Source organism: Bufo bufo, chromosome 4, assembly GCF_905171765.1.
Source record: "Bufo bufo chromosome 4, aBufBuf1.1, whole genome shotgun sequence".
NCBI lineage: Eukaryota > Metazoa > Chordata > Amphibia > Anura > Bufonidae > Bufo > Bufo bufo.
Window position 1 is genome coordinate 634,197,819 of NC_053392.1, and position 26,361 is coordinate 634,224,179.

At 55.8% G+C, this 26,361-nt stretch overlaps 1 protein-coding gene across 3 annotated transcripts; it reads left to right on the top strand.

Moving 5' to 3' along the window:
• The first annotated feature begins 10,357 nt into the window (after positions 1 to 10,357).
• Positions 10,358 to 25,197, top strand: SRF (serum response factor). Of its 3 annotated transcripts, none has more exons than XM_040430877.1 (7): positions 10,358 to 10,991; positions 14,601 to 14,867; positions 23,527 to 23,755; positions 23,842 to 23,958; positions 24,038 to 24,220; positions 24,302 to 24,378; positions 24,464 to 24,613. In XM_040430877.1, exons 1-7 carry the CDS (start codon positions 10,548 to 10,550, stop codon positions 24,554 to 24,556), a joined length of 1,410 nt encoding a protein of 469 aa, XP_040286811.1. In that variant the 5' UTR covers positions 10,358 to 10,547; the 3' UTR covers positions 24,557 to 24,613. The 3 variants fall into 3 exon arrangements, with proteins under 3 accessions (XP_040286811.1, XP_040286810.1, XP_040286812.1); XM_040430876.1 differs by having other exon boundaries at positions 10,361 to 10,991; positions 23,839 to 23,958; positions 24,464 to 25,197; XM_040430878.1 differs by lacking the exon at positions 10,358 to 10,991 and adding an exon at positions 11,775 to 11,794 and having other exon boundaries at positions 23,839 to 23,958.
• The last annotated feature ends 1,164 nt before the right edge of the window (positions 25,198 to 26,361 follow it).

Sequence of the window (26,361 nt, forward strand, 5' to 3'; positions counted from 1 at the left end):
CAGATAGATATACAAATCCATGGTGCAAGTTTAAGGCTCATTGTATTTCTTATCGGACCATAAATAAGATGGTATGGGAACCATCAAATTGATTCCACTAAGTTTGGGAAAGTTGTCTTAAAGTGTCAAAGAAGTCTCCCTCCTTTTTGATCTACGTTGAGAAAGGTTAAAAGGTACCTAATTAAATAAAGCCACGTTATCTAAGTTTTCACTTAAAAGTCTGATGTTATAACAGGGCCACCTGGAGGCAGATGGACAATGTTATATTATTTTACCATTTGTTTTATACCATAACAAGGGTTAATATGACATCATTGTGTTATTAGCATACGAATACACCCACCTTACCTGATTGGAAATCCCTAATCCAGAAGGGGATGATTCTTAGATAAGGTGGGGGATAATTACTCGTGTGCAGAGCGTTAGGGATCACTCACAAACCAAAAGAAAAACTCACAAAGGAAACTGATCACAAGAAAGAGATACCAAAAGAAACTTGGATTATTTTTTGACTACTAGGAAAGTTCTTGAGAAATGGTCCCATCTGAAACTCTGTCTACCTTTGTCCCGGTAACGTATACTGTGCTTATTGCTTGTGATAGTAATAAGATATTCCTCTCGGTGTATAGCCAAGAGTCCCCATACTGTGGGAATATATAGTGTTAGGCGCCTCCATAATGCTGATTATTCTCTTAGCAAAGATGCATATTGCTAAGATCTGACATTATTTGAAAAGAGGACTAAAACCCTTGGAAAGTTATATTCCGTAGTCTGATTGCCGAGCTGAATATTTTATCTTATTAATATAATATATTTTTGATTGGTCATAGGGAAACAGAGTCAAGGGATAACAGTTATATTAATCTGTGTTTTATTGTTATAGCCTGTTTGGTGAACAGAAGATCCTAAGTTTCTCCTGGTATATAAATCATTGGTCTGCTGTGCTGGTGAGATAGGGGTGTGTTACCACCACCGTGTGGCATATTTTGGGTGTTATTTTACAGCTTCATTGTTTGTCTTTGCAATCGTATTGATTTTATATTCTTGGTTTGTATTGTGGATAATAAATGACATACAGTATATATTTTTGCATAGACAATTGTCCCTTTGTTTCACTGCTTCCACAAATCAAATTAAGATACTCGATAAAAGAACTTAGAGGCGATTATGTCCGCCTGAAGGATATTATAATTTGTATATTTTTTGGGGATCCTCTCTTTTATATGAAGATTCTTTTTATATAGAAGATATTCGACAATGGTTACACTGATAATAGCGTCATCGCCGCTCACCATCGGTGTTGATTCCTCAAAGTTTCTTAAAACCTCACAGAGGTCAGACATCCATGCCCACTCATTGCTTGTGAAGAGCGGAAGCTGACTGGAAAGGCGACGACCATGTTGCAGCTGGTATTCCACTACTGCCTTCTGCTGCTCACAAAGCCTGGCCAACATGTGGAACGTTGAGTTCCAGCGCGTGCTCACGTCGCACAACAGTCGGTGAGCTGGCAATTGTAAGCGCTGCTGCAGCTCTGACAGACCGGCTGAAGCTGTGGACGACTTGCGGAAATGGTCACACGCGGTGCACCTTCACCAGTAGCTCAGGCAAATTGGGCTAGGTTTTGAGAAACCGCTGTACCACTAAGTTGAAGACGTGGGCTAGGCATGGTATGTGTGTGAGCTTGCTGAGCTCCAAAGCCGCCACCAAGTTACGGCCATTATCAGACACAACCATGCCTGGTTCTAGGTTGAGTGGAGAGAGCCACAGCTCAGTCTGGTCTCTTATACCCTGCCATAGCTCTGCGGCGGTGTGCTGTTTGTCACCTAAGCAGATCAGTTTAAGCACGGCATGTTGCCGCTTTCCCACTGCAGTGCTACACTGCCTCCAGCTACCGGCTGATGGCTGACTGCTGCTGCATGAGGATAATTCTGAGGTGGAAGTGGAGGAGGAGAAGAAGTGGGGGATGGAGCCACTAACGTAAGTGGTGGCGGAAACCCTGATGGACGTAGGGCCCGCAATCCTTGGCGTCGGTAGCACCTGTTCCATCCCAGGGTATGACTCGCTCCCGGCCTCCACAACGTTCACCCAGTGTGTTATCAGGAAAATGTAGCGTCCCTGGCCGAAAGCACTTGTCCATTTGTCAGTGGTTAGGTGGACCTTCCCAGGAACTGCGTTGGTCAGGGCACGGGTGATGTTACGGGACACATGCTGGTATAAGGCGGGCACGGCACACCGTGAAAAATAGTGGCAGCTGGGGACTGCGTAACGAGGGACGGCCGCCGACATCAGGCTGCGGAAGACCTCAGTGTCCTCAAGCCTAAATGGCAACATTTCCAAGGCCAGTAATTTGGAAAGTTGCGCATTTAGTGCAATGGCCTGTGGGTCGGTGGATGGGTATTTGCGCTTGCATTCAAATGCCTGGGGTAATGACATTTGTACGCTGCGCTAGGACACGGAAGTGGATGTGGTCGCTAATGGTGCTTGCGAAGGTCCAGGTGCATGGCGGGAGGCATCCGGGCCTGCGCCTTCAACAGGGGATTGGCCAGCACGTAACACAGGGGAAGAGGAGGCAGTGGTGTGACCCGCAGGCACAGATTGTGGACCCAGGCGTTCGGCCCACCTATTACGGTGCTTTGATGCCTTGTGGCGGATCATGCTGGTGGTGGTGAGGTTGCTAGTGTTCACGCCTCTGCTCATTTTTGTATGGCACAGGTTGCGAATTACAATTCTTTTGTCGTCCGCACTTTCCTCAAAAAAGCGCCAGACTGCGGAGCATCTACCCCTTTGGCAAGGGTGATTTCTGCAAGGGTGTGCTCCGGGGAACAGTTGCGGCCCTGTTTGATGTGGCACGCCTTCTCCCTTTTGCCACCTCACTGCCTCTTCCAGCCTGTTGCGGATCCCTCCCCCTCTGTACTGATGTCCTCGCTCGGCTTGCCATCTTCCCAGGTTGGGTCAGTGACTTCATCGTCCACCACCTCTTCTTCCTCACTCTGCTTATCCTCCTGACTTGTTGACCTAACAACCTCAGTTATTGACAATTGTGTCTCATCCTCATCATCAACCTCTGGAGACACTAATTGCCGTTGACTTATTGACAACTATGTCTCATCCTCATCATCCACCTCGTGAAACACTAATTGCCGTTCCCCACCGTCATCTTCTTGTGACTGTGGATGCTCAAGAGCTTGGGAATCAGGGCACAAGTTCTCATGTCCCTCTTCAAGCGTGCTTGTCGAGAGGCCCAAATGAAGGAATGGCGCTGAAAAGAGCTCCTCGGAATATCCAAGTGTGGGATCACTTGTTTGGCAAGACTCTCCATGGTGGGAGGAAGGAGGATCAGGGTGAGAATTGTGTTGACCAGACTCTTGGCTACTGAGACTGGACTTGGTGGAAGACAGGGTGGTGCTAAATGGACTGGAAGCATTATCTGCTGCAATCCATCCGACCACCTGGTCGCACTGGTCTGACTTCGAGAGCGTTGTACGGTGCCGCCCTGCAAACTGGGACATAAAACTAGGTATCGTGGATGATTGTTTTTCTTGTGCTCTGGCAGCAGGCACAGTTTCAACGCGCCCAGGGCCATGGCCTCTGAGTGCACCATCAGCAGCTCGGCCACTTCCCCGTCCCTTACTGCTCGCCTTGAGCATATTAAATGGTATATATGCTTGAACGTATGTCAGACGTACAGTAGCGTAGGATTTAGAAGTGTATGCGCAAAAAAATTAAAAAAGGTATTTGGGATGTGGAAACGTCACAAAATAGAAATACCGCAGATAATGTTGCTCATGTCAGCAGTGGCTAATAAAAAATTACAGGGAATGTCACAGGTATTTGGGATGTGGAAACGTCACACAGGAGATATACCACATATAATGTCAATGCTGCGCTAAAAATAGATATTGCTGCCACACACAATAGTCCTTAAAAGGACTCTTGGGTCTGTAAAGTTTTAGCAATTTAGCGCAGGTTGTGCTAAAAATGTATATTGCTGCTGCCACACACAACAATAGTCCTTAAAAGGACTTTCCAGTCTCTGACATGTTTTTAAACTTACAAAAATTTTTTTTCACTCCCTACACTATCTTTCCCTTCTTCAGCACAGCTCTCCCTGACTAACACTGAGCCGAACACGTGTCTTCAGGTAATATATAGCACCCGATGACGCGTTCCAGCCAGTCAATCACTGTAATGCCAGTAACCAACATGGCCACGGCATTAAAGTGAAGGGCAGTACTTACCTGCACGTTTATTGGCTGCGTAGCAGGCAACAAACATGCGGGGAGGAGACTCGAGCACATGTGGTATTCGGCCGAATACCGCCATGTGCCGAGCATCGAGATGCTAGAGCCGAACTGGTGTTTGGCCGAGCATGCTCGATCAACACTACTGACCACCAGCACGTTCACACCCCGGCCTCCAATGCTTGTCTCGGATACCTTCATGTGAACTTCCAGTTTGACGCCGCTACAGCCAATCAGCGGCCGTTGCTTTTCTTACATCATGTCAAATGGTCACGGGATGCAAGGGAAGCAGATTACTACTGCGCCAGTGATTGGATGCAGCTGTCTGAAACTGGAAGTTTACATGGAGAGACCTGAGGCAAGCAGGGACACAGGCGAGCGGGACTCAGTACTGGGGATCAGGTGCTCAGTAAGGTCGAGTGTTAGGGAAGATTGAAATGGTCAGTCCGGGTGTTTAGGGCTGTGAGGGAAGGTTCAGGTAGTCATTTGGGTCGGGTGTTGAGGGATGTGAGGGCAGGTTCAGGTAGTCAGTCAGGCTGGGTGTTGAGGGCAGGTTCAGTTGGTCAGTCAGGCAGGGTGCTGAGGGAAGGTTCAGGTGGTTAGTCAGGCTGCGTGTTGAGGGCAGGTTCAGGTGGTCAGTCAGGAGGGTTGTAAGGGAAGGTTCAGATCGTCAGTCAGGCTGGGTGTTGAGAGCAGGTTCAGGTGGTCAGTCAGGAGGGCTGTGAGGGCAGGTTCAGGTGGTCAGTCAGGCTGGGTGTTGAGGGCAGGTTCAGTTGGTCAGTCAGGCAGGGTGCTGAGGGAAGGTTCAGGTGGTTAGTCAGGCTGCGTGTTGAGGGCAGGTTCAGGTGGTCAGTCAGGAGGGTTGTAAGGGAAGGTTCAGATCGTCAGTCAGGCTGGGTGTTGAGGGCAGGTTCAGGTGGTCAGTCAGGCCGGGTATTGAGGGCAGGTTTAGGAGGTCAGTCAGGAGGGCTGTGAGGGCAGGTTCAGGAGGTCAGTCAGGAGGTCTGTGAGGACAGGTTCAGGTGGTCAGTCAGGCCAGGTGTTGAGGGCAGGTTCAGCTGGTCAGTCAGGCCGGGTATTGAGGGCAGGCTCAGGTGGTCAGTCAGGCCGTGTATTGAGGGAAGGTTAAGGTCAGGCTGGGTGCTGAGGGCAGGCTTAGGTAATCAGTCAGGAGTGGTGCTGAGGGCAGGCTCAAGTAATCAGTCAGGCTGGGTGTTGGGGGCAGGTTCAGGAGATCAGTCAGGCCGGGTGTTGGGGGCAGGTTCAGGAGATCAGTCCGGCCGGGTGTTGGGGGCAGGTTCAGGAGATCAGTCAGGCCGTGTGTTGAGGGCAGGTTCAGATGGTCAATTAGTCTAGGTGTTGAGGGAAAGTTCAGGTGGCAAATCAAGCCGGGTGTTGAGGGAAGGTTCAGGTGGTCAGTCAGGCCGGGTGCTGAGGGAAGGTTCAGGTGGTCAGTCAGGCCAGGTAATAAGGGAAAGTGTGGGTGGTCAGTCAGGAGGGCAGGTTTAGATGGTTAGTCAGGCTGCGTGTTGAGGGCAGGTTCAGGTAGTCAGTCAGGAAGGTTGTAAGGGAAGGTTCAGATCGTCAGTCAGGCTGGGTGTCGAGGGCAGGCTCAGGTGAACAGTCGGGTGGTGAGGGCAGGTTCAGGAGGTCAGTCAGGCTGAGTGTTGAGGACAGGTTAAGGAGGTCAGTCAGGCCCGGTGTTCAGGGCAGATTCAGGTGGTCAGTCAGGCCAGGTATTGATGGACGGTTCGGGTGGTTTGTCAGGCCTGGTGTTGAGGGCAGGCTCAGGTTGTCAGTCAGTCTGGGTGTTAAGGACAGGTTCAGGTGGTCAGTCAGGGCCTGTGTTGAGGGCAGATTCAGGTGGTAAGTCAGTCTGGGTGTTGAGGGCAGGTTCAGGTGGTCAGTCAGTCTGGGTGTTGAGGGCAGGTTCAGGTGGTCAGTCAGTCTGGGTGTTGAGGGCAGGTTCAGGTGGTCAGTCAGTCTGGGTGTTGAGGGCAGGTTCAGGTGGTCAGTCAGGCCGGGTGGTGAGGGCAGGTTCAGGTGGTCAGTCAGGCCGGGTGGTGAGGGCAGGTTCAGGTGGTCAGTCAGGCCGGGTGGTGAGGGCAGGTTCAGGTGGTCAGTCAGGCCGGGTGGTGAGGGCAGGTTCAGGTGGTCAGTCAGGCCGGGTGTTGAGGGCAGGTTCAGGTGGTCAGTCAGTCTGGGTGTTGAGGGCAGGTTCAGGTGGTCAGTCAGTCTGGGTGTTGAGGGCAGGTTCAGGTGGTCAGTCAGGCCGGGTGGTGAGGGCAGGTTCAGGTGGTCAGTCAGTCTGGGTGTTGAGGGCAGGTTCAGGTGGTCAGTCAGGCCGGGTGGTGAGGGCAGGTTCAGGTGGTCAGTCAGGCCAGGTGGTGAGGGCAGGTTCAGGTGGTCAGTCAGGCCAGGTGGTGAGGGCAGGTTCAGGTGGTCAGTCAGGCCAGGTGGTCAGTCAGGCCGGGTATCAAGGGCAGGTTCAGGTGGTCAGTCAGGCCAGGTGGTGAGGGCAGGTTCAGGTGGTCAGCCAGGCCAGGTGGTGAGGGCAGGTTCAGGTGGTCAGTCAGGCCAGGTGGTGAGGGCGGGTTCAGGTGGTCAGTCAGGCCAGGTGGTGAGGGCAGGTTCAGGTGGTCAGTCAGGCCAGGTGGTGAGGGCAGGTTCAGGTGGTCAGTCAGGCCAGGTGGTGAGGGCAGGTTCAGGTGGTCAGTCAGGCCAGGTGGTGAGGGCAGGTTCAGGTGGTCAGTCAGGCCGGGTGGTGAGGGCAGGTTCAGGTGGTCAGTCAGGCCGGGTGGTGAGGGCAGGTTCAGGAGGTCAGTCAGGCCGGGTGGTGAGGGCAGGTTCAGGTGGTCAGTCAGGCCGGGTGGTGAGGGCAGGTTCAGGTGGTCAGTCAGGCCGGGTGGTGAGGGCAGGTTCAGGTGGTCAGTCAGGCCGGGTGGTGAGGGCAGGTTCAGGTGGTCAGTCAGGCCGGGTGGTGAGGGCAGGTTCAGGTGGTCAGTCAGGCCGGGTGTTGAGGGCAGGTTCAGGTGGTCAGTCAGGCCAGTTGGTGAGGGCAGGTTCAGGTGGTCAGTCAGGCCCGGTATCGAGGGCAGGTTCAGGTGGTCAGTCAGGCCAGTTGGTGAGGGCAGGTTCAGGTGGTCAGTCAGGCCGGGTGGTGAGGGCAGGTTCAGGTGGTCAGTCAGGCCGGGTGGTGAGGGCAGGTTCAGGTGGTCAGTCAGGCCGGGTGGTGAGGGCAGGTTCAGGTGGTCAGTCAGGCCAGGTGGTGAGGGCAGGTTCAGGTGGTCAGTCAGGCCAGGTGGTGAGGGCAGGTTCAGGTGGTCAGTCAGGCCGGGTGGTGAGGGCAGGTTCAGGTGGTCAGTCAGGCCAGGTGTTGAGGGCAGGTTCAGGTGGTCAGTCAGGCCGGGTGGTGAGGGCAGGTTCAGGTGGTCAGTCAGGCCAGGTGTTGAGGGCAGGTTCAGGTGGTCAGTCAGGCCGGGTGGTGAGGGCAGGTTCAGGTGGTCAGTCAGGCCAGGTGGTGAGGGCAGGTTCAGGTGGTCAGTCAGGCCGGGTGGTGAGGGCAGGTTCAGGTGGTCAGTCAGGCCAGGTGTTGAGGGCAGGTTCAGGTGGTCAGTCAGGCCGGGTGCTGAGGGAAGGTTCAGGTGGTCAGTCAGGCCAGGTAATAAGGGAAAGTGTGGGTGGTCAGTCAGGAGGGCAGGTTCAGATGGTTAGTCAGGCTGCGTGTTGAGGGCAGGTTCAGGTAGTCAGTCAGGAGGGTTGTAAGGGAAGGTTCAGATCGTCAGTCAGGCTGGGTGTTGAGGGCAGGCTCAGGTGAACAGTCGGGTGGTGAGGGCAGGTTCAGGAGGTCAGTCAGGCTGAGTGTTGAGGACAGGTTAAGGAGGTCAGTCAGGCCCGGTGTTCAGGGCAGATTCAGGTGGTCAGTCAGGCCAGGTATTGATGGACGGTTCGGGTGGTTTGTCAGGCCTGGTGTTGAGGGCAGGCTCAGGTTGTCAGTCAGTCTGGGTGTTAAGGACAGGTTCAGGTGGTCAGTCAGGGCCTGTGTTGAGGGCAGATTCAGGTGGTAAGTCAGTCTGGGTGTTGAGGGCAGGTTCAGGTGGTCAGTCAGTCTGGGTGTTGAGGGCAGGTTCAGGTGGTCAGTCAGTCTGGGTGTTGAGGGCAGGTTCAGGTGGTCAGTCAGTCTGGGTGTTGAGGGCAGGTTCAGGTGGTCAGTCAGGCCGGGTGGTGAGGGCAGGTTCAGGTGGTCAGTCAGGCCGGGTGGTGAGGGCAGGTTCAGGTGGTCAGTCAGGCCGGGTGGTGAGGGCAGGTTCAGGTGGTCAGTCAGGCCGGGTGGTGAGGGCAGGTTCAGGTGGTCAGTCAGGCCGGGTGGTGAGGGCAGGTTCAGGTGGTCAGTCAGGCCGGGTGTTGAGGGCAGGTTCAGGTGGTCAGTCAGGCCGGGTGGTGAGGGCAGGTTCAGGTGGTCAGTCAGTCTGGGTGTTGAGGGCAGGTTCAGGTGGTCAGTCAGGCCGGGTGGTGAGGGCAGGTTCAGGTGGTCAGTCAGGCCAGGTGGTGAGGGCAGGTTCATGTGGTCAGTCAGGCCAGGTGGTCAGTCAGGCCGGGTATCAAGGGCAGGTTCAGGGGGTCAGTCAGGCCAGGTGGTGAGGGCAGGTTCAGGTGGTCAGCCAGGCCAGGTGGTGAGGGCAGGTTCAGGTGGTCAGTCAGGCCAGGTGGTAAAGGCGGGTTCAGGTGGTCAGTCAGGCCGGGTGGTGAGGGCAGGTTCAGGTGGTCAGTCAGGCCAGGTGGTGAGGGCGGGTTCAGGTGGTCAGTCAGGCCAGGTGGTGAGGGCAGGTTCAGGTGGTCAGTCAGGCCAGGTGGTGAGGGCAGGTTCAGGTGGTCAGTCAGGCCAGGTGGTGAGGGCAGGTTCAGGTGGTCAGTCAGGCCAGGTGGTGAGGGCAGGTTCAGGTGGTCAGTCAGGCCGGGTGGTGAGGGCAGGTTCAGGTGGTCAGTCAGGCCGGGTGGTGAGGGCAGGTTCAGGAGGTCAGTCAGGCCGGGTGGTGAGGGCAGGTTCAGGTGGTCAGTCAGGCCGGGTGGTGAGGGCAGGTTCAGGTGGTCAGTCAGGCCGGGTGGTGAGGGCAGGTTCAGGTGGTCAGTCAGGCCGGGTGGTGAGGGCAGGTTCAGGTGGTCAGTCAGGCCGGGTGTTGAGGGCAGGTTCAGGTGGTCAGTCAGGCCGGGTGTTGAGGGCAGGTTCAGGTGGTCAGTCAGGCCAGTTGGTGAGGGCAGGTTCAGGTGGTCAGTCAGGCCCGGTATCGAGGGCAGGTTCAGGTGGTCAGTCAGGCCAGTTGGTGAGGGCAGGTTCAGGTGGTCAGTCAGGCCGGGTGGTGAGGGCAGGTTCAGGTGGTCAGTCAGGCCGGGTGGTGAGGGCAGGTTCAGGTGGTCAGTCAGGCCGCGTGGTGAGGGCAGGTTCAGGTGGTCAGTCAGGCCAGGTGGTGAGGGCAGGTTCAGGTGGTCAGTCAGGCCGGGTGGTGAGGGCAGGTTCAGGTGGTCAGTCAGGCCGGGTGGTGAGGGCAGGTTCAGGTGGTCAGTCAGGCCAGGTGTTGAGGGCAGGTTCAGGTGGTCAGTCAGGCCGGGTGGTGAGGGCAGGTTCAGGTGGTCAGTCAGGCCAGGTGTTGAGGGCAGGTTCAGGTGGTCAGTCAGGCCGGGTGGTGAGGGCAGGTTCAGGTGGTCAGTCAGGCCGGGTGGTGAGGGCAGGTTCAGGTGGTCAGTCAGGCCGGGTGGTGAGGGCAGGTTCAGGTGGTCAGTCAGGCCGGGTGGTGAGGGCAGGTTCAGGTGGTCAGTCAGGCCGGGTGGTGTTATTTTCCCCTCAGGTTGGACTCTTGTGACATTAGTCGTCCCGCCGTTCGCAGGTTACTTGACTCCGTGACGTCACACACGGCAACAATTCGCCCGCCCTCTTCCGTCCGCAGCCCAATGGGCAGTTTGCTTTCCCCAGAGCTCAGCCAATGAGCGTTCCGAGCGGTGACTCACCATATAAGGAAAGGCTTTTCCATAAAAGGAAACATTGAATCGCTTTATATGGCTGAAAATAGTTCTGCTGTGGCGCGCGGGATCAGTGCGCTGCAGCCGCCCCAGTGGTGGAAGGGGAAATAGTCCCGGCCTCGGCGGACGGATCCGCTGTCATTGGTCGGCGCGGTGCTGTGATTGGCTGAGGCGCGGATTCGCGGGGAAGCCGGGAGTAGAGCGCAGAGCCCGGGACAGTCAGGAGCCGCCGCGTCTTCCGGGCATTGATGGGCGCTGCGAGGAGCCGCAGCCGTCGGTGAGGAGCGGGACATGCTTCCCAGCCAGGCCGGGGCCTCCTCGGGGAACGGTTCGTCTCTAGGCCGGATCCCCGGGATGGCGCTGCCTCGCAGGACCGGGAACGGAGGCTCTCCGGGCCGGGGGAGGCCGCAGGGGCTGCCCCGCTATGAGGGGACTCCGGGCGGCGGGGCCGGGTGCAGCGGCAGTGAAGCCACCTCCGACTCCGGGGAGGACGACGAGTCTCCGGCCGTGTCCCGGGGGGTGAAGCGCGGGCTGACAGAGCTGGAGCTCGGGGGCCCGGAGCCGGGGGCCCTCGGGGCTGTCGCTGGAGGGTATCCTGGGGCCAGCGGCAGTGTGTCCGGGGCCAAACCGGGCAAGAAGACCCGGGGCCGCGTCAAGATCAAGATGGAGTTTATCGATAACAAGCTGCGGAGGTACACGACGTTCAGCAAGAGGAAGACGGGCATCATGAAGAAGGTGAGGGCCCGGGGCCCCTGGGGGACAGGGGGAGGGAGACGGGCGTCATGAAGAAGGTGAGGGCCCGGGGCCCCTGAGGGACAGGGGGAGGGAGACGGGCGTCATGAAGAAGGTGAGGGCCCCAGGGGGAGAGGAGGACTGGGGCCCAGGGGGAGGGAGACTGGCATCATGAAGAAGGTGAGGGCCCCTGGGGGACAGGGGGAGGGAGACGGGCATCATGAAGAAGGTGAGGGCCCCTGGGGGACAGGGGGAGAGGAGGACTGGGGCCCAGGGGGAGGGAGACTGGCATCATGAAGAAGGTGAGGGCCTGGGGCCCCTGAGGGACAGGGGGAGGGAGACGGGCGTCATGAAGAAGGTGAGGGCCCCTGGGGGACAGGGGGAGAGGAGGACTGGGGCCCAGGGGGAGGAGACTGGCATCATGAAGAAGGTGAGGGCCTGGGGCCCCTGAGGGACAGGGGGAGGGAGACGGGCGTCATGAAGAAGGTGAGGGCCCCTGGGGGACAGGGGGAGGGAGACGGGCATCATGAAGAAGGTGAGGGCCCCTGGGGGAGAAGAGGACTAGGGCCCAGGGGGAGGGAGACGGGCGTCATGAAGGTGAGGGCCCGGAGCTCCTGGGGAAGGGGAACCTGTGGGAGAAGGACCAGGAATTGGATAGGAGGAGGAGGACTGGGGGGGAAGCGGTGAGAGGAAGATGGGCATCATGAAGACTGGGGGGGATGACCGGGGAACCAGGGGTATGAGGAGTACGGGGGGGGGGGGGGGGGAGGGGAACTGGGGAGAGGAAGACGGGCATCATGAAGAAGGTGAGGGCACATGGGTGGTCTGGGTTAAGGAGGATCGGAGGGAGGAAGATGGGTATCATGAAGAAGAGGGGGGGGGAGCAGAACCAAGGACCAGGGGGCCGGGTAGAGGAAGATGGGCATCATGAAGAAGGTGAGGGCCCATAGGTGGTCCGGGTAAGGAGGACCGGAGGGAGGAAGATGGGCATCATGAAGAAGAGGGGGACTGGGGGGAGCAGGACCAGGGGGCCTGGTAGAGGAAGATGGGCATCATGAAAACGTGAGGGCCGAGGGGGTGAGAGGACTGTGGAGAGGTGAACCAGGGACTGGGGGGAGGAAGACAGGCTTAATGAAGAAGGTGAGGGGGATAGGAGGAAGACGGGCATCATGAAGGTGGGGAACGGGTAGAGGAGGACTGGGGCCCAGGGGGAGGGAGACGGGCATCATGAAGAGGTGAGGGCCTGGGGGATCGGGGGAGAGGAAGACTAAGGCCCTGGGGGAGGGAGACGGGCATCATGAAGAAGGTGAGGGCCCCTGGGGGAGAGGAGGACTGGGGCCCAGGGGGAGGAAGACAGGCATCATGAAGAAGGTGAGGGAGACCGGGGAGGAAGATTGGAAAATGAGGAGGATCCGGGGAGTGAAGGGGTGACCGGAGGAGTGGAAAACCAGTATGAAGAAGGGGAGGATAGCTGGGTATGAGGGAGCAACTGGTGCTGAGCAAGGCTGGGGGGTCAAGGGGTCAAAGACCGGGGAGGACTGGAGAAGTAGAAGGGGTAATGAAGACCAGTGGTGATGGAAGATTGGGGTTCTAGTCGTGCTCTATGACCGGTGGGTTAATCTTCTTGCGGGGACATCTCTGGGCCCATTGAGGACATGTCTGTTTTATGAGGACTGTGCTCATGACACCTGCACAAGATTAGACCGCTTGGTGGTCAGTCACACTACTGAGAGCGCCGCGTATCCCCGACCTAGTGAATTATGTGGATCCTCGTGGTCCTGTGCAGTGGATGACAACGCTGTCAGGGCTGGTGCTGCTCCAATTGCTTTGGTACAACTGCCCATGTCCTATGACCATAGCTAGTGTAATGTCCCATCCATATAGACAGGGGGCACTTGTAAGCTTTCCGTTACCCCACAGTCTGTGAGGTAGAGGACCGACTCCATTGACCACAGATGTACCCACCTCCGCCAACCATCCAGGGCCGACCACAGATGTACCCACCACCGCCAACCATCCAGGACTGACTCCACTGACCACAGACGTACCCACCACCGCCAGCCATCCAAGACTGACCACAGACGTACCCACCACCGCCAACCATCCAGGACTGACTCCACTGACCACAGACGTACCCACCACCGCCAACCATCCAGGATTGACTCCACTGACCACAGACGTACCCACCACCGCCAACCATCCAGGACTGACCTCACTGACCACAGATGTACCCACCACCGCCAACCATCCAGGACCTACCCCTATTGACCAGATGTACCCTCAACCGCCAACCATCCAGGACTGACCCCAACGTACCCACCACCGCCAGCCTTCCCTGACTGACCAGACATACCCTCCGCCACCAACCATCCAGGACCGACCTCACTGACCACAGATGTACCCACCACCCACAGCCATCCAGGACTGACCCCACATACCCACCACCGCCAACCATCCCTGACCAACCTCACTGACCAGATGTACCCTCCACCGCCAACCATCCAGGACTTACCCCACAGATGTACCCACCACCCACAGCCATCCAGGACTGACCGCTACGTACCCACCACCGCCAACCATCCCTGACCAACCTCACTGACCAGATGTACCCTCCACCGTCAACCATCCAGGACTTACCCCACTGACCATAGACGTACCCACCACCGCCACCCATCCAGGACTGACCACAAATGTACCCACCACCGCCAACCATCCAGGACTGACTCCACTGACCACAGACGTACCCACCACCGCCAACCATCCAGGACTGACTCCACTGACCACAGACGTACCCACCACCGCCAACCATCCAGGACTGACCACAGACGTACCCACCACCGCCAACCATCCAGGACTGACTCCACTGACCACAGACGTACCCACCACCGCCAACCATCCAGGACTGACCACAGACGTACCCACCACCGCCAACCATCCAGGACTGACTCCACTGACCACAGACGTACCCACCACCGCCAACCATCCAGGACTGACCACAGACGTACCCACCCATTTTCCAGAATTCCTATGACAACGTCTGCATGATATATTAGATATTACAGGAGTTGTCAGAGTTCAGTAAAAGCCCGGGCCATAAGACGTCATACTCGCCCTCTTCTCCCCCTCGCAGTCTGCTGTCCTATGCACTGCAGAGGCCAGTGATTGGCGGCAGAGAAGAAGGGGGATAGTAGGGATGCTTGAGTTTTTATGGAAGGCGAACACCCCCTTTAATAGCGTAGAATATTTTGATGCAGGGCCCCCAGGACCCTGTCCTCAGACTCCTCGCTGACCAGGAGTCATGTCTGCTCTCAGAAGGACACGTAAGATGGAGCTGACATCCTGGTGCTTCCTGCTGGGGGGTCTGTGTTCTGTCTCCAGGGGTGTGAGGAGACCCCCTCCTCAGTGAGATGAGAAGCAGATGCCCAGGTGATAACAGCTGGGTGGGGGAGGGAAGCCACACATCCTGAGACCTCCTCATGCAGCATGCTGTCTGGGGGGGGTTGTGATGTCATCAGGCCCGTGTGACATTTCACTGCTCTTCATGAAGCCTGGGGAGGTGGTCTGGTCCTTGTGCTGTCCTGATCATTAACCCTTCGCTTCTTCTCCTTGCAGGCGTACGAGTTGTCCACGCTGACGGGGACGCAGGTCCTGCTGCTGGTGGCCAGTGAGACTGGACACGTCTACACCTTTGCCACAAGGAAACTTCAGCCAATGATCACCAGTGAGACGGGGAAAGCGTTAATCCAGACTTGTCTGAACTCTCCGGACTCTCCCCCTCGCTCGGACCCCTCCACTGACCAGCGCATGAGTGCAACTGGCTTCGAAGAGACGGACCTCACCTACCAAGTGTCCGAGTCTGATAGCAGTGGAGAAACCAAGGTGAGTCGGAGGGGGCACTGAAGCTCCTGTGAGTGTGGTGCAAACATGGCGCCTGCTGGTCATGTGGTGAGATGGTCGGCTCTGGATTGGCCAATAATTCATCTGTCTGGTTAAGGGTCCATTCACACGTCTGAAAATAGGTCCGCATCCGTTCCGCAATTTTCAATGGGGCTGGAATGTTATATCCGCATTTTCAGATCTGCACTTCCGTTCCGCAAAAAAAATAGAACATGTCCTATTCTTGTCCGTAATTGCGAACAAGAAAAGGCATTTTCTATGAGAGTGCCGGCGATGTGCGGTCCGCAAAATGTGGAACGCACATTGCCGGTGTCCGTGTTTTGCGGATATGCAAAACACATACAGACGTGTGAATGGACCCTTAGTGTCTGCTTTCTGGACCTCTGTGAAGACTGTGGTCTGACTGCAGGGCGAGCTCTGGTCTGTGGCCTGGCGGCGGGGCGAGCTCTGGTCTGTGGCCTGGCGGCGGGGCGAGCTCTGGTCTGTGGCCTGGCGGCGGGGCGAGCTCTGGTCTGTGGCCTGGCGGCGGGGCGAGCTCTGGTCTGTGGCCTGGCGGCGGGGCGAGCTCTGGTCTGTGGCCTGGCGGCGGGGCGAGCTCTGGTCTGTGGCCTGGCGGCGGGGCGAGCTCTGGTCTGTGGCCTGGCGGCGGGGCGAGCTCTGGTCTGTGGCCTGGCGGCGGGGCGAGCTCTGGTCTGTGGCCTGGCGGCGGGGCGAGCTCTGGTCTGTGGCCTGGCGGCGGGGCGAGCTCTGGTCTGTGGCCTGGCGGCGGGGCGAGCTCTGGTCTGTGGCCTGGCGGCGGGGCGAGCTCTGGTCTGTGGCCTGGCGGCGGGGCGAGCTCTGGTCTGTGGCCTGGCGGCGGGGCGAGCTCTGGTCTGTGGCCTGGCGGCGGGGCGAGCTCTGGTCTGTGGCCTGGCGGCGGGGCGAGCTCTGGTCTGTGGCCTGGCGGCGGGGCGAGCTCTGGTCTGTGGCCTGGCGGCGGGGCGAGCTCTGGTCTGTGGCCTGGCGGCGGGGCGAGCTCTGGTCTGTGGCCTGGCGGCGGGGCGAGCTCTGGTCTGTGGCCTGGCGGCGGGGCGAGCTGTGGCCTGGCGGCGGGGCGAGCTCTGGTCTGTGGCCTGGCGGCGGGGCGAGCTCTGAGCTGTGGCTTGGCGGCGGGGCGTCCTTTGGGCTGTGGCCTGGCGTCGGGGCGTGTTCTGGGCTGTGGCGATGCCAGTTATCTTTCGTTTTATATGCAAATTTGGTGGGGGGGGGCTGATTTTAATGTTTCATATTTTTAGTACTTTAGGTTTGAGCTGTCGGGATCAGACTGATTCTGATCGCTTCTCCCGTAGACTGCTGTAATCCGGGGGTCTTACTGGCTTTCCTCTGGATAGGTCCTGGGCCGCCGCCGTGCGCTCCATCCTCTTCTTTGGCCAGTGATGTCATTGGTTACGTGGCCTAGGCCGGGGGTCAGTAACCTCCACCACTACATTTCCCAGTATGCTCCATTCACTTCAATGTGTATTTTGTATGCATGCTGGTGGTTGTAGTTTCACCACAGCTGGAGTGCGGGAGGTTGCCGACCCCTGGATGCAGCTCCACCCCATTCATCTGAATACAGTACCACACACGGCCACTATACAATGTAGGGCGCTGTGCTCGGGGGGGGGGCGGGCCTAAAACAGCTGATGGGCGGGGGTGCAGGGAATCGGAGCCCACCAGTCAGATACTGATGACCCCTTTAACCTTCATGACTGAGACATTTTCCGTTTTATCGCTTTTGTTTTTTCATCCCAGCTTTCTGAAAGCCATAATTTTTTTTATTTTTCAGTTCACGTAGCCGTACGAGGGCGGCCGCTTCTGTGCAGGACACGATGCACTTTCTAATGGCAACATTTACTGCTGTACATTGTGTTCTGGGAAGCGGGTGGAATTACAAAAAACAATGCAATTCCACAGTTTTATGGGTTCTGTTTTGCCCTATGAGATAAAACTGACCTGTTCCCTTCATTCTCCGGGTCAGTACGATTACAGAGATACCACATTTATATAGTTTTATGGGTTTTGTTTTTACAGCATTCCCTATGAGATAAAACTGACCTGTTCCCTTCATTCTCCGGGTCAGTACGATTACAGTGATACCACATTTATATAGTTTTATGGGTTTTGTTTATATGGCTTTTCCTTTTATATAAAACTGACCTGTTCTCTTCATTCTCCGGTCAGTACGATTACAGTGATACCACATTTATATAGTTTTATGGGTTTTGTTTTTACAGCGTTCCCTATGAGATAAAACTGACCTGTTCTCTTCATTCTCCGGTCAGTACGATTACAGTGATACCACATTTATATAGTTTTATGGGTTTTGTTTTTACAGTGTTCCCTATGAGATAAAACTGTCCTGTTCTCTTCATTCTCCGGTCAGTACGATTACAGTGATACCACATTTATATAGTTTTATGGGTTTTGTATTTACAGTGTTCCCTATGAGATAAAACTGACCTGTTCTCTTCATTCTCCGGGTCAGTACGATTACAGTGATACCACATTTATATAGTTTTATGGGTTTTGTGTTTACAGCGTTCCCTATGAGATAAAACTAACCTGTTCTCCTCATTCTCCGGTCAGTACGATTACAGTGATACCACATTTATATAGTTTTATGGGTTTTGTATTTACAGCGTTCCCTATGAGATAAAACTGACCTGTTCCCTTCATTCTCCGGGTCAGTACGATTACAGTGATACCACATTTATATAGTTTTATGGGTTTGTTTTTACAGCGTTCCCTATGAGATAAAACTGTCCTGTTCCCCTCATTCTCCGGGTCAGTACGATTACAGCGATACCACATTTATATAGTTTTATGGGTTTTGTTTTTACAGCGTTCCCTATTAGATAAAACTGTCCTGTTCCCTTCATTCTCCGGGTCAGTACGATTACAGTGATACCACATTTATATAGTTTTATGGGTTTTGTTTTTACAGTGTTCCCTATGAGATAAAACTGACCTGTTCTCTTCATTCTCCGGGTCAGTACGATTACAGTGATACCACATTTATATAGTTTTATGGGTTTTGTTTATATGGCTTTTCCTTTTATATAAAACTGACCTGTTCCCTTCATTCTCCGGGTCAGTACGATTACAGTGATACCACATTTATATAGTTTTATGGGTTTTGTTTTTACGGCGTTCCCTATGAGATAAAACTGACCTGTTCCCTTCATTCTCTGGGTCAGTACGATTACAGTGATACCACATTTATATAGTTTTATGGGTTTTGTATTTATAGTGTTCCCTATGAGATAAAACTGACCTGTTCACTTCATTCTCCGGTCAGTACGATTACAGTGATACCACATTTATATAGTTTTATGGGTTTTGTTTTTACGGCGTTCCCTATGAGATAAAACTGACCTGTTCCCTTCATTCTCCGGTCAGTACGATTACAGTGATACCACATTTATATAGTTTTATGGGTTTTGTTTTTACGGCGTTCCCTATGAGATAAAACTGACCTGTTCCCTTCATTCTCCGGTCAGTACGATTACAGTGATACCACATTTATATAGTTTTATGGGTTTTGTATTTACAGCGTTCCCTATGAGATAAATCTGACCTGTTCTCTTCGTTCTCCGGTCAGTACGATTACAGAGATACCACATTTATATAGTTTTATGGGTTTTCTGTTTACAGCGTTCCCTATGAGATAAAACTGTCCTGTTCTCTTCATTCTCCGGGTCAGTACGATTACAGAGATACCACATTTATATAGTTTTATGGGTTTTCTGTTTACAGCGTTCCCTATGAGATAAAACTGACCTGTTCCCTTCATTCTCCGGGTCAGTACGATTACAGTGATACCACATTTATATAGTTTTATGGGTTTTGTATTTACAGTGTTCCCTATGAGATAAAACTGACCTGTTCTCTTCATTCTCCGGGTCAGTACGATTACAGTGATACCACATTTATATAGTTTTATGGGTTTTGTATTTACAGCGTTCCCTATGAGATAAAACTGTCCTGTTCCCTTCATTCTCCGGTCAGTACGATTACAGAGATACCACATTTATATAGTTTTATGGGTTTTGTATTTACAGTGTTCCCTATGAGATAAAACTGACCTGTTCCCTCCATTCTCCTGGTCAGTACGATTACAGTGATACCACATTTATATAGTTTTATGGGTTTTGTTTTTACGACGTTCCCTATGATATAAAACTGACCTGTTCTCTTCATTCTCCGGTCAGTACGATTACAGAGATACCACATTTATATAGTTTTATGGGTTTTGTTTTTACAGTGTTCCCTATGAGATAAAACTGACCTGTTCCCTCCATTCTCCGGTCAGTACGATTACAGAGATACCACATTTATATAGTTTTATGGGTTTTGTTTTTACGACGTTCCCTATGAGATAAAACTGACCTGTTCTCTTCATTCTCCGGGTCAGTACGATTACAGTGATACCACATTTATATAGTTTTATGGGTTTTGTTTTTACGACGTTCCCTATGATATAAAACTGACCTGTTCCCTTCATTCTCTGGGTCAGTACGATTACAGTGATACCACATTTATATAGTTTTATGGGTTTTGTGTTTACAGCGTTCCCTATGAGATAAAACTGACCTGTTCTCTTCATTCTCCGGTCAGTACGATTACAGAGATACCACATTTATATAGTTTTATGGGTTTTGTTTTTACAGCGTTCCCTATGAGATAAAACTGACCTGTTCTCTTCTTTCTCGGGGTCAGTACGATTACAGTGATACCACATTTATATAGTTTTTCTTGTGCCCTTCTGAGTTGTGTAAGAGTTTTTGATCACTTTTTTGTTATTACATTTTTTGTTATTTTGAGGGTGAATCGGCCAATTTGACTTAGTTTCGCCGTTTGCCGTATGGTATAGACATTTTAGTATTTTAATAGAACGGGCGTTTTCCGCACACGATCCCCCCCCCTCCACCATTGCTGCTCACACTACCCGGCCCTCGGATCACTCAGGAGGACACACTACGTCCAGCTTCCCCGATCCTCACCGGGGGGGGGGGGCACAGCTGGGAGGACACGCCCCCGGTCAATAACCTCCCAGATGCCGTGGTCACACCTATGTGATTGATGTTATTGTTGATCGCATACATTAGTCCCGAGAGCTCGCACAACCGCTAAATCTACATGGGGTGGTCAGGAAGGGGTTAAAGAGGTGAAGACAACAGGACAGGGGGTCAGACTGCTGGGGCCCCCACAGATCATGAGAATGTGGGCCCCTGCTCCCAAGTTTGAATAGTAGGGCGGTCTTGCATTCAGGTAAGCACACCTATGGGGGGGGGATGTCCGGAGACACAACCACCTGTAGTAACCTGGAAGGAATTCCCAGCGATAACTGGGAGCACTGGAGTCCTGGCCGTCTGCTGGTTGACATAGCGCTGGCCCCCCTCCCCCTTCATGTGAGGACAGACAAGGGACAGGTGTTCCTCTCCCCCTCCTCCTGGCAGCTGCGTCTCTCACTTCTCATTGATAAAATTGTGATTCTTCCTCGGTGGCCTTATAAGGAGCGGCCGCGAGCTGCTGGCAGGACCCCCGCATTCCTTATAAGACGCAGCTGTCTGTGTATGGGAGGGGGAGGGTCCCGAGCCGGCTGCGAGCTGCCAGGAGGGTCCAGCACTGCACGCTGCTGCCCCTGACCGGTGACTGTGCCCGCTGCCCCTGACCGGTGACTGTGCCCTCTGCCCCTGACCGGTGACTGTGCCCTCTGCCCCTGACCGGTGACTGTGCCCTCTGCCCCTGACCGGTGACTGTGCCCTCTGCCCCTGACCCGGTGACTGTGCCCTCTGCCCCTGACCCGGTGACTGTGCCCTCTGCCCCTGACCCGGTGACTGTGCCCTCTGCCCCTGACCGGTGACTGTGCCCTCTGCCCCTGACCGGTGACTGTGCCCTCTGCCCCTGACCGGTGACTGTGCCCTCTGCCCCTGACCCGGTGACTGTGCCCTCTGCCCCTGACCCGGTGACTGTGCCCTCTGCCCCTGACCCGGTGACTGTGCCCTCTGCCCCGGTGACTGTGCCCTCTGCCCCGGTGACTGTGCCCTCTGCCCCGGTGACTGTGCCCTCTGCCCCGGTGACTGTGCCCTCTGCCCCGGTGACTGTGCCCTCTGCCCCGGTGACTGTGCCCTCTGCCCCGGTGACTGTGCCCTCTGCCCCGGTGACTGTGCCCTCTGCCCCGGTGACTGTGCCCTCTGCCCCTGACCCGGTGACTGTGCCCTCTGCCCCTGACCCGGTGACTGTGCCCTCTGCCGATGCCCCTGACCGGTCGCCGGGCCCTCTGCCGATGCCCCTGACCCGGTCGCCGTGCCCGCTGCCACTGTCCCTGACCCGGTGGCCGGGCCCTCTGCCCGGTCGCTGTGCCCCCTGTCCCTGACCCGGTGGCCGGGCCCTCTGCCGGTGCCCCTGACCGGTCGCTGTGCCCGCTGCCCCTGCCCGCTGCCCCTGGCCGGGCCCGCTGCCCCTGACCCGGCGGCCGGGCCCGGTCTAGCAGCCTGTGTGGATTTACCTCAGTCCCTGCCTCCGGTGTTGTGGCGCCGCCCTAGGAGTGCAATCCTATCATGTGATTGGTCAGTTGGTAGTCACATGAGCTCCTATCCTCCACAGCTTCATGAGGTGTGATGCTCTTGCTGTAACACTCTGTGCTGCTGTGCACATTGCTCCTTCTGCTGCTCATGTGTTGATATTTTTAGCGTGTGTTTGACGTGTGACCTTGGCGTGTTGATGTGACGGGTGGGCTGTGGTGGGCGCTTCGTCACTGAGCGGACAAAAGACCCCGCCCCCCCCTGCAGCTGTCATCACCCAACCGGCCCAGACCAAGGCAGCCTGTCATCTGTGCAGGGGCCCGTCTGTACTGCTGGGGGGGGGGGCGCTGTGCTGGGGCCCGTCTGTACTGCTGGGGGGGGGAGGGGGCTGTGCTGGGGCCCGTCTGTACTGCTGGGGGGGGGGAGGGGGCTGTGCTGGGGCCCGTCTGTACTGCTGGGGGGGGGCTGTGCTGGGGCCCGTCTGTACTGCTGGGGGGGGGGCGGGGGCTGTGCTGGGGCCCGTCTGTACTGCTGGGGGGGGGGGGGGGGCGGGGGCTGTGCTGGGGCCCGTCTGGGGGGGGGGGGGGGGGGCTGTGCTGGGGCCCGTCTGTACTGCGGGGGGGGGGGGCTGTGCTGGGGCCCGTCTGTACTGCGGGGGGGGGGGCTGTGCTGGGGCCCGTCTGTACTGCTGGGGGGGGGGTCGCTGGGGCCCGTCTGTACTGCTGGGGGGGCGGGCGGGGGCTGTGCTGGGGCCCGTCTGTACTGCGGGGGGGGTGTCGCTGGGGCCCGTCTGTACTGCTGGGGGGGGTGTCGCTGGGGCCCGTCTGTACTGCTGGGGGGGCGGGCGGGGGCTGTGCTGGGGCCCGTCTGTACTGCGGGGGGGGGGGCTGTGCTGGGGCCCGTCTGTACTGCTGGGGGGGGTGTCGCTGGGGCCCGTCTGTACTGCTGGGGGGGCGGGCGGGGGCTGTGCTGGGGCCCGTCTGTACTGCTGGTCTTACTGGTGTATACCGGATCTGCAGCCGGTGTACTGGTCTTACTGGTGTATACCGGATCTGCAGCCGGTGTACTGGTCTTACTGGTGTATATCGGATCTGCAGCCGGTGTACTGGTCTTACTGGTGTATATCGGATCTGCAGCCGGTGTACTGGTCTTACTGGTGTATATCGGATCTGCAGCCGGTGTACTGGTCTTACTGGTGTATATCGGATCTGCAGCCGGTGTACTGGTCTTACTGGTGTATATCGGATCTGCAGCCGGTGTACTGGTCTTACTGGTGTATATCGGATCTGCAGCCGGTGTACTGGTCTTACTGGTGTATATCGGATCTGCAGCCGGTGTACTGGTCTTACTGGTGTATACCGGATCTGCAGCCGGTGTACTGGTCTTACTGGTGTATACCGGATCTGCAGCCGGTGTACTGGTCTTACTGGTGTATATCGGATCTGCAGCCGGTGTACTGGTCTTACTGGTGTATATCGGATCTGCAGCCGGTGTACTGGTCTTACTGGTGTATACCGGATCTGCAGCCGGTGTACTGGTCTTACTGGTGTATATCGGATCTGCAGCCGGTGTACTGGTCTTACTGGTGTATACCGGATCTGCAGCCGGTGTACTGGTCTTACTGGTGTATACCGGATCTGCAGCCGGTGTACTGGTCTTACTGGTGTATACCGGATCTGCAGCCGGTGTACTGGTCTTACTGGTGTATACCGGATCTGCAGCCGGTGTACTGGTCTTACTGGTGTATATCGGATCTGCAGCCGGTGTACTGGTGTATACCGGATCTGCAGCCGGTGTACTGGTCTTACTGGTGTATTCCGGATCTGCAGCCGGTGTACTGGTCTATACCGGATCTGCAGCCGGTGTACTGGTCTTACTGGTGTATACTGGATCTGCAGCCGGTGTACTGGTCTTACTGGTGTATTCCGGATCTGCAGCCGGTGGCATCATCTGCATGTTATGGCCCCGTGCCATCACTCCCATCATTGTGGGGCCTTGCAGACAGTGGGCAGCACTGAGGGCCCGGAGCTGTGTCTGAGTTAACCCTTCAGCCACCTGGGGGCACATACTTATTCTCCTCTTCTCCCCCACAGGACTCTCTGAAGCCGGCGTTCACAGTGTCCAGCCTTCCCGGCACGTCCAGCATCCAGACTGCGCCCACCACATCCACCTCCATGCAGGTCACCAGCGGGCACAGCTTCCCCATCACCAACTACTTGGCCCCTGTCACCAGCGCCAATGGAACCATCCTGAAGACTGAGGGCGGAGTCATGAGCTCGGGGGGTCTCATGCAGCTGCCCACCGGCTTCACCCTGATGTCTGGTAAGTGCTCGGCCGCCCCCCATGGTGACGGTTGGCAGCCGATGGCACGGCCTCACCTGTGGTCTCCTCCTCCTCCTCTCCAGCAGGGGGCGCTGTGGCCCAGCAGCTTCCAGTGCAGGCGATCCAGGTGCACCCCGCCACCCAGGCGTCCCCGTCCAGTGACAGCAGCTCCGACCTGGTGCAGACCTCATCGAGTGGAACAGGTGAGTGGTGTGTGGGTGCTGGTGTATAGGGGTGGCCCCGGTGTGACACCCACTGACCGCCCACCGTCTCTCTCATCAGTGACCCTCCCTGCTGCTATCATGACCTCCTCTGTGCCCACGACCGTCAGCGGCCACATGATGTACCCCAGCCCCCATGCCGTCATGTATGCTCCCACTCAGGGTTTGACCGACGGGAGCCTGGCAGTGCTCAATGCCTTCTCCTCGGGGGCCCCGATGCAGGTGTCCCACTCCCAGGATCAGGGTAAGGCTGACGGCACGAACGCTCTTGTGCGGGGGAGGGGGGGTTGTGCTTGTATCTGTCTGACGCTCCTCTTCCCGGCAGGTGGCGTGCAGCAGGTTTTCCTCACCGCGCCGTCCGGCACTGTCCAGATTCCAGTCTCCGCAGTGCAGCTCCACCAGGTTGGTCTGTGGCCGTGTGCTGCCCCCTAGAGGCCCCTCCGGATCCGTGCTGCGTCTGACCTGTCGTTTCTGCTTCGTCCACCAGATGGCGGTAATCGGGCAGCAATCTGGCAGCAGTAACCTGACCGAGCTCCAAGTGGTCAACCTGGAGACGTCGCACAACAGCAAGAACGAGTGAGGGGGCGCGGAGCGCGCCGCCGGCCCCGCACCATAGACTGCGCCACTTATTTATTATTATCCATGCCTTTTCACTTTTTGTTTTCGTATCTTCTTCCCTGCGGGGTCCGTGTGCGCATCCCACCCAAAGATCTCAGAGTCTGGGGGTCCGGAGCCCCCTCCACCTTGGCGTGGCCCCTGGGATATGAGATGGCGTTTTGCACTGAATGTGACGGGAGTACAGGATATCGCTATATACTGTTATTTGGGGGAGGGGAGCCCCCGCCCAGAGAAATCCTCTTTATTTTTCTAAATCTGAATCCTCAGTATTTATGTAAAAAGGGGGGGGGGGGGGGGGGGGGGGTGTTTGGCCTGTGACTTGGGGGGGAGGGGCGCGGGGTCCGGCCTGTGACTTGGGGGGGAGGGGCGCGGGGTCCGGCCTGTGACTTGGGGGGGAGGGGCAATAATATTTATCAGCTTTTTAAAACAGAAGAAAAGAAAAAAAAAATCAGTGCTCATTAACCCTCTCCTGGCCAGACCCAGAGCAATGTGCCATTGTTAACCCTTAGTTCTCTGGGGTTGTGTTCTAGCAGCGGTCAGTATTTGGAAGCCTTTCGGATCACGTGTACTGTAATTCTGGGCCCCGCGGTCTGTCCTCGGATCGCCACGTCTGTCTCTGGGGAAGAGGCGACCAGTAATTAGATGTCAAACTGATAGAAAACCCAGTAAATCTCACACATAGAACGCAATCGTTATTAATGGAGAGAATAAATTCATACATAATACAAAATATGCGATTTCCTCTAGTAGTAGAAGTGCAGGAGGAACCACCATCCCCCCTAACAGTGTCGGCTCCTATGGCGAGTTAAGCATTGCACACCTACAGGCCTGCGGTATTATTGTATAATACATGGACACCGGACCTCGTGTCATCATGTCCATTGCAATGTCGGTGTGGGATCGAAGGACAAAATCCCAATGTGTCAACAGTATACTGACAGAAGTGCAAGGGACCTGATGGCAGCCAATACTAACCAGGAGAGGATGATGGCACCAACCTGACGCGCGCTTCGCCTCGCTTCTTCAGGGGGCGTCACACGGACATGATGACACGAGGTCCGGTCTCTATGTATTATACAATAATACCGCAGGCCTGTAGGTGTGCAATGCTTACCTCGCCCTAGGAGCTGACACTGTTAGGGGGGATGGTGGTTCCTCCTGCACTACTAGAGGAAATCGCATTTTTTGTATTATGTATGAATTTATTCTCTTCATTAATACAGATTGAGTTCTACTATATGTGTGAGATTTAATGGGTTTTCTAGGGAAGAGACGGCCAATCACGGGTCCTTGGGTCCGCCATGGGACTGGGCCCATCTCGGCCATGGATCAGATCCGGTGCCTCCGGGACCCCAGAGGCAATCATTGCTCTGTGATGTGACTGTAGCTCTGCCCCTCCCCCCCCCCCCCCCCTCCCGCAGCGCAGGCTCCGGTATGACCCCGCCCTCTTACATACATTGCCCGTCTCTACGGTTGAGGAAGCTCCTCCCACATTACGCTTTCTCCGTCCAGTGCGAGTAGTACAGAATCTGTGGGTCCTGTGCCGCTAAGAGGCTCTATGGAGGTCCCTGGGGCTGTGGCCTAAGAAACTAATGAATTGCTAATATTGGGGGTTGAGGTCCTTCTCCTGCTGTCCTCTGAGGCTCGATGAAGTGTATGTGGTGCCAGATCTGCTCCCTAAGCTTTTCCTACAACACCTGCTGTAAATGACTGTTCGGTGCCTGATGAGACCTCGCACCGTGAGAGAGCGTTTCCCCGCGTCAGTCC

Coding starts and splice junctions, on each gene's coding strand:
- SRF (XM_040430876.1), top strand. CDS start 10,548: ATGCTTCCCAGCCAGGCCGGGGCCTCCTCGGGGAACGGTTCGTCTCTA. Junction 10,992..14,600: donor AGACGGGCATCATGAAGAAG/GTGAGGGCCCGG, acceptor TTCTCCTTGCAG/GCGTACGAGTTGTCCACGCT. Junction 24,221..24,301: donor GTCCCACTCCCAGGATCAGG/GTAAGGCTGACG, acceptor TCTTCCCGGCAG/GTGGCGTGCAGCAGGTTTTC.